The sequence below is a fragment of the Triturus cristatus genome, chromosome 7, assembly GCF_964204655.1.
Source record: "Triturus cristatus chromosome 7, aTriCri1.1, whole genome shotgun sequence".
Lineage (NCBI taxonomy): Eukaryota > Metazoa > Chordata > Amphibia > Caudata > Salamandridae > Triturus > Triturus cristatus.
The window spans coordinates 1,369,830,840-1,369,843,097 of record NC_140590.1 but is presented as its reverse complement, the minus strand read 5'-3'; the positions used below and the strand labels follow the sequence as shown (position 1 = coordinate 1,369,843,097).

Below are 12,258 nucleotides of genomic sequence, written 5' to 3'. Positions count from 1 at the left end.
AGTAGTGTTTGCTATGATATGCTCCCGCCCTGTCATAGCAAACTGAAATGTCCCAGGGGTGGGCACGCCAGGACATTGCTAGTGCCGGCCCTGGGGTGTGGCAGTCCCCAGGGCCATGAAGGGCTCCTGGAGGGGGCAAGCCCCGGGGAGGTGGTGGTCCCTGGGGCAGTGTGGGTGGGCTCAAACCCCCCCACAGTTTTATAAAGTGGCCCCAGGGAGTTGGAGGTCCCTGGGGCTGCAGGGGGGCCACGTACCCCAGCGCATTATCAAAAAAGCCCCGGGGAGGTTGTGGTCCCCGGGACTGCGGGGGCCCACACAGACCCCCTCACTAAAATAAAACATTGCCCCCTGTAACCTAGCCCACCCGGGGGGCTTTAAAAAAATGAAGCTCGAGTGACCGCTCTTCATTTTTTTAAAACTTTCAACCAGATTTGCACACTCCGTGTGACCCTGGCTAAAATCTTTTTAAAAAAATGCTTTTTTGGGCCCTGGGGGTCCCTGTGGTATCCCCTGACCAGGCCTAGGGTACCGGGTGTTTTTACCCTGCCCCCTTTTCTTTTTTTTAAATTGTTTTTCTCACCTTTTTTCTTCTGACTTGGTACCAAGTCACAAGATGGCTGCCAACACTTGCTGGTTTGAAGTGTTGGCAGCCAATCAGAGGCAAGCTCGTGCTCGGGAGAGCGCAGCCAATCAGATCTCACAATTCTCAAATATCAATATCAGTAAATCTTTAAATATCTCAAAAACTACTGAACGGATTTACACCATTTAAGGAAAAGCGTGCTTTCTGGACCAATAGCTAACTCTCTGCCAACTTTGGTGTGATTCCGTTCAGCAGTTCAGGCTGTAGTCCGTTTATAAAGTTTCCTATGGAAATTAACATGGAGAAAACACATTTTGGGACTCCCCTGGGCAGCTGGTTTTAGTATTTGGGAGTCAAGAAAGAAAGAGCATACCCCATGCCTAGCTGTATGACTAGAACTAGAACGAAACATGAATAATTCACTAGATCTAAGTTGACAAGCCAGGATATATGGCTGCAGCTTGTTTTTCAGATAGCATGAACCATTCCAATACACAGATTTGAAAACTAAACTGAGAAGTTTGAAAAGAGCACGCTTTTTTATAGGAAACCATTGACAGGAATGTAAAAAAGGTTCAGAAGGAGACAGAGGAGGAATGTTGCAGACAAGGTGTGCAGCCGTGTTCTGCACAACCTGAAGTTTAGAGAAAAAGCCTTCACTCATTACAACCTTAAGGAAGTTCCCATAGTGCAGCCGTCTCACTGTCCGTGCCTGGGCTAGTGTTTTCCTGGTCTGCAAAGGAACCTAATGAAAGGCTTTTCTGAGCATGCGCATCGCACCAAAACATGTCCCATGTATTGAATTGACATGCTCATTCATGGAAAGGTTGTCATCTAAGAATACACCTAGGGGCAGATGTACAAACGTTTTTTGCGGTCACAAACTGGAATTTGGTTTGTTTGCTACTGCGAAATAGGTCTGCCCCATATACAAACCAGATTTTATGAGTCACTAACCTATTAGCGACCTTGCAAAATATGGTTTGTGACTCACTATTAGGAAGGGGCTTCCCTGCCTAGTAGCGAGTCCATCACCTATGTATGATTGTTTGGGCACTGCAATTGCGGTCGCAAAACACTTGCAGTTTATCACCCTTCTCAAAAGGGTGGTAAGGCACTAACAAACAGGAAGGGGTCCCCAGGGGACTCCTTCCCCTTTGTGAATGGGTGCGCAAATATTTTTTAAGAGTCTGCCCTTAAAAAATGAAACTGAAAAGTGAATCCCGTTTTCTATTAAGGAAAACGGGCTGCATTTAAAAAAAACTGCTTTATCCAAAAAGCAGTCACAGACATGGTGGTCTCTTGACCCCAGCAGGCCACCATCCCTGTGAGTGCTGGCCATTCCCAATGGAGTCACAAATTGCGCTTGGCTCATAAATATTGATGAGGTATGCAATTTGCGACCCCAATGAGAATCGCAAACAGTGTCTGAGACACTGTTGTACATTGCATTCAGCGAGTCGCAAATTACGAGTCGCAATTTGACGTAATTTGTGACTCGCTAAATGCAAGCGTCGTACATCTGTCCCCTAGATTTTAAGACATTTTATTGGGAGAAGGAGTCATTTCTAATTCAGACAGTCACTAGTCGATGGACCAGACAGCATCGGCTGTCCCAAAGAGTAGAATTTTCATTTTACTGGAATTAAGCTGAAGAAAATTGCTCGAAATCCAGGAAGCATTTGGCCCCATTGTGATGACAAGCTGGGTGTCATTAGCATATGAAATGGCATCAACGCCGCATGACCTGATAACCTTAGTCAGGGAAGCCACAAATATATTAAAGAGGATAGCACTTAAAAGGTGCTACCCTCTTAAAATGGATCCCTGCAGAACCCCTTTATCCAGGACCATGGTTTTGGAGTTAAAGAGGTCCACTTGTACTGTGTGGGTTTGCTCCAGCCGAAAGTTTTTCAGCCATCTCATTACTATGCCACTGACACCGACCAACCCAAATCCCTGGATTGGGGTTGAATGAGAGATGGTATCAAAGCTGCCGATAGATCCAGGAGAACCAGCATGACAGAGTTGCCCTGATCTAAGACAGGGTTTAATAAAGTAAATTTTTTTTAAGCAGCCTGTTTTCCTTAAAGTAAATGGTTCTTCATTAGAGAAAATGCTTACTTTTTAAGATTTGTTTTAAATTCACAAATGGTTCACCACCTTAACTCCAGAATCAATATTTTGTCATTCTTTACAACTGCATTTCAGTTGCAAAACATTGCTAAATGTCATACTGATTTACTATATGTCACTTGAAAATATCAAATCGATATTGAGTTGTAATCCCATTTTAGGAGTCAGTAAAACTTTACTGCCCCCTTGATCACAAATACTGAACTGGAGTGTGCAAACATAAAAATTATTTGTATATCTGGCCCCTAAATCATAAAACCAAAGAGAGACATGGGCTTCCTGTATTGGGCTATGATATTCTGTGAGCCTTTATAAGCAGTGGCATTAGGAGTACTTGCCGCGGGAAAACCAGTACTAATATGACAGGTCACAAAAAGTTATCTTCTTAGATTAACCAGACATTTTCATTTAGTTTTTAATTGATAATTGCTTTAAAAACTTTTTCAATATTGGCCTTCAGTCACATCTCCTCCTTTATATTGAATATTAACATATCATCAAGGTGAGTGGAGTTAGCAGAGATAAGAATAATAAATCTATACTTCCCTATATATGTTTACTGTGGCAATATGTTAGCAGTGATATTCTGAAGAGGATGAAAGTGCAGGCCAATATTATTGTCTAAAGTTTTCATAGATAACTATTTTAAGTATGGAGAGTATAGAATATTGAAAAGAAACAGAAATGCTGTAGAGTACAAATGATCCTCAAAATATAGTGCTGCTGTAGGTTACAGTATGTGTATTTTAGGCAGAGCTGTACAGGAGGAGTAATCACAGTAGCCATTCATTCAAACTTTTTAAACTTTTTAAATAAGTTACAGTGAGAAAGTGTAACAACAGTTTTGGTGAAACGGGCATTCCAGGTTGGATATAAGAGGTGATTGTTGGTTGGCTGAACCGCAGGTCCTTGGTGGGAGTGTCGGCTCCAGCAAGAAGTTTGAGCTTCTCAACAAGGTGGGAAAGCTCATAGTGGGCGAAGTTCAAAATCGCTGCCCAAGAAGGCATTGTTGTTGTCGGGGTGCTGCTCCCCATTCGTTCCAGTAAAGTCCTCTATGTGCAGACTTAGAAATTTTCTGGAAGTCAGGATTGTTTCAGCGGTGCAAACCAGCAAGTTGAGACTGATCAGAAATTCAACATTGTCGGCTTGGCAGCGATCTGGTTGCAGCCTATGGTTTTTTTTAAAGAAAAGTTCAGAAGAAGTATCTAAGTGCCCAGTCTTGTCATTTGAAAGGGGTGAAGAGTACACTTTAACACCACTCAAGGGCCCGGATCCTTTTGGACATCCCTTGGGGGTTAGGACTCAATTTCCCAGAAGTCATCGGCAGGGTCCAGGACAAATCCAGTTGGAACTTGTCAGCTGGGCTCAGCTGAGATTTGGGCTTCTTGCAACTTTTGTGTTATTGAAACTTAATAGGAGGGTAATCAACCAGTCCTTGGAATCAACTCTTCTGTCCTGGTTAAAAGTGAGAGCAGGTCCAGCCCTTGAGGTTTCTCTCCACAGGTTCAACAGTGGGTACAGACCTTCTTCTGACTTCCACAGGTCCAGAGGTGTTCTGAAGAGGGCACAGAGGGTGCAACCATTATGCTCACATTGCCAGCTTGTGGGTTCAGAAAAATCCTGGCCACTCCATGATCAATGGAGTAAAAATTCTCAGGTGTGCTCCTACTCTCTTTTGAAACACTTTCTGTGTGCCTTACTGTAAACTTTCCCTCCATGCACCTTTCTATCCAAACCAATATGGTGGAACCTTTCATCCCTTGAACAGAGCTCTAGGCACACGCAAGATACGTGTCTTAGGGAAATGAGAAACTCCCCCTGCAAGCTAATTCTGGAATAGGCTTTCCCACCAATGATATTGGTGCAACTCTGCCTAGTTGGACGATGTCATGGGCAGGCGTAGGTGTGAGTTACATATGCCTGCAACAGGGGATACCCCTTAAAGCTTGGAAGTGAGATAATCAGTCACAACACTATCTTTGCCACAAACTGCAACCAATCGTGATCCACATTAGGATGTTTCTCTATCTACTACAATAGCCAATACAACAACAAATGACCACTCCCGCTCACAAACGTGCCAAAGTTCCAACATAAAACAAACAAACCTGGTGTTACATCTGAAAGTTACATCAAATCAATGTTACCAACTTACTAGACTTACTAATTACCTGGTATGAAGATACATCTTTAGAGCCTAAAGGAATAGATAGAATGGTGTGGAGGGAGGTACACACTCTGTAATTGTTTTAGATGCAGCATGATACTGGTTAATAAAGTCTTGATGAAAATTCTTTGAATTAGGAACTGCAAAAATTGAGCATGTTAAAATGTTTAATAGGAATGTTAAAGATGGATTGCAGTATATTTTCATGGAGGAAATATATATCTTATGAAAAAGTTTGGAAAGGTCTTTAATTTTTTTTGCTCAATTAATTTCTTTTACAGATGCCATCAACTGTGACAAGTGTCCAGAAGACCACTGGTCAAACGCAGAGAGAAAGGAATGCATCAAAAAGGTTCTGGAGTTTCTCTCCTTTGATGAGCCCCTTGGGGCAGGCCTAGCAGCCCTTGCTATTCTGTTGTCTCTTCTCACTGCTGCAGTACTGACAATATTCATTAAACACAGAGATACCCCAATAGTCCGAGCTAATAACCGCTCTCTCAGCTACATGCTCCTCTCCTCGCTCATGCTCTGCTTCCTGTGCTCCTTGATATTTATTGGACGACCAGTCAAGATGAGCTGCCTTTTTCGGCAAATGTTCTTTGGAGTGATATTTTCCTTTTGTGTAGGGTGCATCCTGGCTAAAACACTCCTAGTTGTGATTGCCTTTAAAGCCACAATGCCAGACAGTAAATTCAGGGGATGGCTTGGGTTCCAAGTGCCTACTTTTATTGTCCTAGTGAGCTCTGTGCTTCAGGTTATTATTTGTGTAACATGGTTGGGCTTGTACCCTCCTTTCCTGGAAATGAACATGAAATCCACCATCGGAAAGATTATCCTCGAATGTAATGAGAACTCACAGGCTGCCTTCTACAGCATGTTGGGCTTCCTGGGCTTGTTAGCCTGTCTGAGCTTCCTAGTTGCCTTTCAGGCAAGAAAGTTGCCTGACACCTTTAATGAGACAAAATTGATCACCTTCAGCATGATGGTCTTCCTCAGTGTCTGGACATCCTTTATCCCAGCGTACCTGAGCACTAAGGGGAAGTTTATGGTCTCAGTAGAGATATTTGCCATACTAGCCTCAAGCTCTGGATTACTCTTCTGCATATTTATTCCAAAGTGCTACATTATTATCCTGAAGCCTGAAATGAACACAAGAAAACATCTACAAGGCAAAACATGAACCCTCTGGAACTAAACAAATGTATGAAAATGTGCACATCCACATATGGCTGCAACAATAATTTACATGAACACTGAAGTCTTATTATTTGAAATCCCCAATTATTCTGGCTTGTGAGAAAGGCCAAAGAGGGGACTTCTGTCTGCGGATGTAATTATGCTTCAGACACTTCATATTCTAACGCTAGAAGATATGAAAAGTGTAATAATTAATTTTGAAGGGAAGCATTTAGTGACAATAGAATGATGTAGTGATTAAGATTTTTTGTTTCTGTCAGGGGTGCCATGCTTAGTTGGTAAGTTTTCACTTGAGACGTTGTGCATTATTTTAACCCATTTTGACTGTGTCCACGTGTTTGCCCCCTGCTCTGAGCCACCACGACTGAATACACTATGCAAGTAAGATACACAGGAAGAAGGTTGAGGTCAATACTAACTCGGGTGATAGTGTAAGAACAATTTTTGTTTATATAAATTCTTATTTCTCCAGCCTCCTGATTCTCACGGCTTTCAGTCCCTTTATTCTCTCATGCTGTACCTGTTTTCTGCCTACATTACTCTCTACTCTTCTACCCTTTATATTCTTTCCTATTCTCTCTTTACTTCTCACTGTACTTTCCTTCTTTCATTACTCTTTCTCTCTCTTTTTTCAATTCAGTTTGATTTTCTACTCTCTCTTTTGAGCATCTTGGTGGCCTCTTCGCAAACAAAAATTGGCTCATGTATATGTACTCAAATATAAATGTATGCTTGCGCCTAGTAGTAACTTTACATTTTTTGCCATTCAATATTTCTGACTGTTAATTTACTACTGAATGCAAACTAACATGTCTCCACCCTGTGAGTAATATATTATCGTTTTAGCATTTTAGTTTAAGTTAATATTATTTACAATTTTATTTTGTTTAATATTAATACATTTAAATTAACTCTCTCTCTCTCTCTCTCTATATATATATATATATATATACATACATATATATATATATCTCCAATCCATTTCGCGATGCGAAAATAATGCACTCTCAAGCTCCAACAAAAATGATAGTTCAGGAAGTTTATTATGCTTCCACGCTACGCGTTTCGGCAGTTACGCCTTGCTCAAACCTCGTGTGAGCAAGGCGTAACTGCCGAAACGCGTAGCGTGGAGGCATAATAATCATCCTGAACTATCATTTTCGTTGGATTTTGAGAGTGCATTATTTTCGCCTCGCGAAACGGATTGGAGATTTTTGAATACCGGGAGCTCTCCCGGTGTATGCACCACCCTCCATGGGTCTGTGGTCTCGACAAAAAGCAGTTGGAAGTCGGATATATATATATATATATATTCAATAAATAAAAAACAAAGGTTACAGAGGCGTTAAAGTTAGAAAAGAAAATTTTAAAAAGTAGAAATTCATGAAAAAAATTAAGGTTACAGGGACGCTAAAGATAGGTTCAGATTTTACACACACAAAATCATAGTAATTCAGCAGTTATAGTTATACCTATCTCAAGAAACTATAACTCGTGCCCCAACGTAACTATAACTTGTGCCCCCACCATGTCCAGTTTTCTTATCAATAGTTTTATTCCAAATATTGCAGTGATATTATCAATGATGTTATAGAAGATGTCATGACTGACATGTAGGGTAATATACTGTGCATGGAGAGGGTGCGCCTCCTAAGCTAAGGCCAGGCCCATTGCTAGATTCAGCTGGGGGAGGGAATCGTGTGGCCCCCCTCCCATTTCTATTATCAGCCAGTTCCCTTGAGATGTGGTCCCCTGTTTTGGCCTGGGGAGGGGGTCACACATGCCCCCCTCCCCCCAAATCTAAATCCTGGAGACTGGCCCACCCGGAGACATAAAATAACAATTGCAGGAAACTGCACTTGTTTTATTTTTCCATTTTACCGCAGATTCACAGATCCTCTGCAAATTTGCTGTAAATTAAAAAAAAACATTTTGGCCTACAAGCAAGGGTCCTTTTGGGATTCCACCATGAGGGCTAGAGGGTCAGCGTATTCGGCTCCAGCAAGAAGTTTGAGCTTCTCAACAAGGTGGGAAAGCTCATAGTGGGCGAAGTTCAAAATCGCTGCCCAAGAAGGCATTGTTGTTGTCGGGGTGCTGCTCCCCATTCGTTCCAGTAAAGTCCTCTATGTGCAGACTTAGAAATTTTCTGGAAGTCAGGATTGTTTCAGCGGTGCAAACCAGCAAGTTGAGACTGATCAGAAATTCAACATTGTCGGCTTGGCAGCGATCTGGTTGCAGCCTATGGTTTTTTTTAAAGAAAAGTTCAGAAGAAGTATCTAAGTGCCCAGTCTTGTCATTTGAAAGGGGTGAAGAGTACACTTTAACACCACTCAAGGGCCCGGATCCTTTTGGACATCCCTTGGGGGTTAGGACTCAATTTCCCAGAAGTCATCGGCAGGGTCCAGGACAAATCCAGTTGGAACTTGTCAGCTGGGCTCAGCTGAGATTTGGGCTTCTTGCAACTTTTGTGTTATTGAAACTTAATAGGAGGGTAATCAACCAGTCCTTGGAATCAACTCTTCTGTCCTGGTTAAAAGTGAGAGCAGGTCCAGCCCTTGAGGTTTCTCTCCACAGGTTCAACAGTGGGTACAGACCTTCTTCTGACTTCCACAGGTCCAGAGGTGTTCTGAAGAGGGCACAGAGGGTGCAACCATTATGCTCACATTGCCAGCTTGTGGGTTCAGAAAAATCCTGGCCACTCCATGATCAATGGAGTAAAAATTCTCAGGTGTGCTCCTACTCTCTTTTGAAACACTTTCTGTGTGCCTTACTGTAAACTTTCCCTCCATGCACCTTTCTATCCAAACCAATATGGTGGAACCTTTCATCCCTTGAACAGAGCTCTAAGCACACGCAAGATACGTGTCTTAGGGAAATGAGAAACTCCCCCTGCAAGCTAATTCTGGAATAGGCTTTCCCACCAATGATATTGGTGCAACTCTGCCTAGTTGGACGATGTCATGGGCAGGCGTAGGTGTGAGTTACATATGCCTGCAACAGGGGATACCCCTTAAAGCTTGGAAGTGAGATAATCAGTCACAACACTATCTTTGCCACAAACTGCAACCAATCGTGATCCACATTAGGATGTTTCTCTATCTACTACAATAGCCAATACAACAACAAATGACCACTCCCGCTCACAAACGTGCCAAAGTTCCAACATAAAACAAACAAACCTGGTGTTACATCTGAAAGTTACATCAAATCAATATTACCAACTTACTAGACTTACTAATTACCTGGTATGAAGATACATCTTTAGAGCCTAAAGGAAAAGATAGAATGGTGTGGAGGGAGGTACACACTCTGTAATTGTTTTAGATGCAGCATGATACTGGTTAATAAAGTCTTGATGAAAATTCTTTGAATTAGGAACTGCAAAAATTGAGTATGTTAAAATGTTTAATAGGAATGTTAAAGATGGATTGCAGTATATTTTCATGGAGGAAATATATATCTTATGAAAAAGTTTGGAAAGGTCTTTAATTTTTTTTGCTCAATTAATTTCTTTTACAGATGCCATCAACTGTGACAAGTGTCCAGAAGACCACTGGTCAAACGCAGAGAGAAAGGAATGCATCAAAAAGGTTCTGGAGTTTCTCTCCTTTGATGAGCCCCTTGGGGCAGGCCTAGCAGCCCTTGCTATTCTGTTGTCTCTTCTCACTGCTGCAGTACTGACAATATTCATTAAACACAGAGATACCCCAATAGTCCGAGCTAATAACCGCTCTCTCAGCTACATGCTCCTCTCCTCGCTCATGCTCTGCTTCCTGTGCTCCTTGATATTTATTGGACGACCAGTCAAGATGAGCTGCCTTTTTCGGCAAATGTTCTTTGGAGTGATATTTTCCTTTTGTGTAGGGTGCATCCTGGCTAAAACACTCCTAGTTGTGATTGCCTTTAAAGCCACAATGCCAGACAGTAAATTCAGGGGATGGCTTGGGTTCCAAGTGCCTACTTTTATTGTCCTAGTGAGCTCTGTGCTTCAGGTTATTATTTGTGTAACATGGTTGGGCTTGTACCCTCCTTTCCTGGAAATGAACATGAAATCCACCATCGGAAAGATTATCCTCGAATGTAATGAGAACTCACAGGCTGCCTTCTACAGCATGTTGGGCTTCCTGGGCTTGTTAGCCTGTCTGAGCTTCCTAGTTGCCTTTCAGGCAAGAAAGTTGCCTGACACCTTTAATGAGACAAAATTGATCACCTTCAGCATGATGGTCTTCCTCAGTGTCTGGACATCCTTTATCCCAGCGTACCTGAGCACTAAGGGGAAGTTTATGGTCTCAGTAGAGATATTTGCCATACTAGCCTCAAGCTCTGGATTACTCTTCTGCATATTTATTCCAAAGTGCTACATTATTATCCTGAAGCCTGAAATGAACACAAGAAAACATCTACAAGGCAAAACATGAACCCTCTGGAACTAAACAAATGTATGAAAATGTGCACATCCACATATGGCTGCAACAATAATTTACATGAACACTGAAGTCTTATTATTTGAAATCCCCAATTATTCTGGCTTGTGAGAAAGGCCAAAGAGGGGACTTCTGTCTGGGGATGTAATTATGCTTCAGACACTTCATATTCTAACGCTAGAAGATATGAAAAGTGTAATAATTAATTTTGAAGGGAAGCATTTAGTGACAATAGAATGATGTAGTGATTAAGATTTTTTGTTTCTGTCAGGGGTGCCATGCTTAGTTGGTAAGTTTTCACTTGAGACGTTGTGCATTATTTCAACCCATTTTGACTGTGTCCACGTGTTTGCCCCCTGCTCTGAGCCACCACGACTGAATACACTATGCAAGTAAGATACACAGGAAGAAGGTTGAGGTCAATACTAACTCGGGTGATAGTGTAAGAACAATTTTTGTTTATATAAATTCTTATTTCTCCAGCCTCCTGATTCTCACGGCTTTCAGTCCCTTTATTCTCTCATGCTGTACCTGTTTTCTGCCTACATTACTCTCTACTCTTCTACCCTTTATATTCTTTCCTATTCTCTCTTTACTTCTCACTGTACTTTCCTTCTTTCATTACTCTTTCTCTCTCTTTTTTCAATTCAGTTTGATTTTCTACTCTCTCTTTTGAGCATCTTGGTGGCCTCTTCGCAAACAAAAATTGGCTCATGTATATGTACTCAAATATAAATGTATGCTTGCGCCTAGTAGTAACTTTACATTTTTTGCCATTCAATATTTCTGACTGTTAATTTACTACTGAATGCAAACTAACATGTCTCCAGCCTGTGAGTAATATATTATCGTTTTAGCATTTTAGTTTAAGTTAATATTATTTACAATTTTATTTTGTTTAATATTAATACATTTAAATTAACTCTCTCTCTCTCTCTCTATATATATATATATATATATATACATACATATATATATATATCTCCAATCCATTTCGCGATGCGAAAATAATGCACTCTCAAGCTCCAACAAAAATGATAGTTCAGGAAGTTTATTATGCTTCCACGCTACGCGTTTCGGCAGTTACGCCTTGCTCAAACCTCGTGTGAGCAAGGCGTAACTGCCGAAACGCGTAGCGTGGAGGCATAATAATCATCCTGAACTATCATTTTCGTTGGATTTTGAGAGTGCATTATTTTCGCCTCGCGAAACGGATTGGAGATTTTTGAATACCGGGAGCTCTCCCGGTGTATGCACCACCCTCCATGGGTCTGTGGTCTCGACAAAAAGCAGTTGGAAGTCGGATATATATATATATATATATATTCAATAAATAAAAAACAAAGGTTACAGAGGCGTTAAAGTTAGAAAAGAAAATTTTAAAAAGTAGAAATTCATGAAAAAAATTAAGGTTACAGGGACGCTAAAGATAGGTTCAGATTTTACACACACAAAATCATAGTAATTCAGCAGTTATAGTTATACCTATCTCAAGAAACTATAACTCGTGCCCTAACGTAACTATAACTTGTGCCCCCACCATGTCCAGTTTTCTCATCAATAGTTTTATTCCAAATATTGCAGTGATATTATCAATGATGTTATAGAAGATGTCATGACTGACATGTAGGGTAATATACTGTGCATGGAGAGGGTGCGCCTCCTAAGCTAAGGCCAGGCCCATTGCTAGATTCAGCTGGGGGAGGGAATCGTGTGGCCCCCCTCCCATTTCTATTATCAGCCAGTTCCCT

General features: G+C 41.4%; 2 protein-coding genes across 2 annotated transcripts in view; both read left to right on the top strand.

Moving 5' to 3' along the window:
- The window catches only part of LOC146812079 (vomeronasal type-2 receptor 26-like), a 151,369-nt gene extending 145,303 nt beyond the window's left edge, over nt 1–6,066 (top strand). The window contains exon 4 of the mRNA XM_085615126.1: nt 5,168–6,066. Coding sequence (XP_085471252.1) covers nt 5,168–6,066 — 899 coding nt within the window. The remainder of the gene's footprint in view (nt 1–5,167) is intronic.
- An 826-nt stretch (nt 6,067–6,892) lies between these two features.
- On the top strand, nt 6,893–10,501 carry LOC146812078 (vomeronasal type-2 receptor 26-like). The gene is made up of 2 exons (XM_085615125.1): nt 6,893–6,905; nt 9,603–10,501. The coding sequence occupies exons 1-2, from the start codon at nt 6,893–6,895 to the stop codon at nt 10,499–10,501; spliced, it is 912 nt and encodes a 303-aa protein (XP_085471251.1).
- Nucleotides 10,502–12,258: the final 1,757 nt, after the last annotated feature.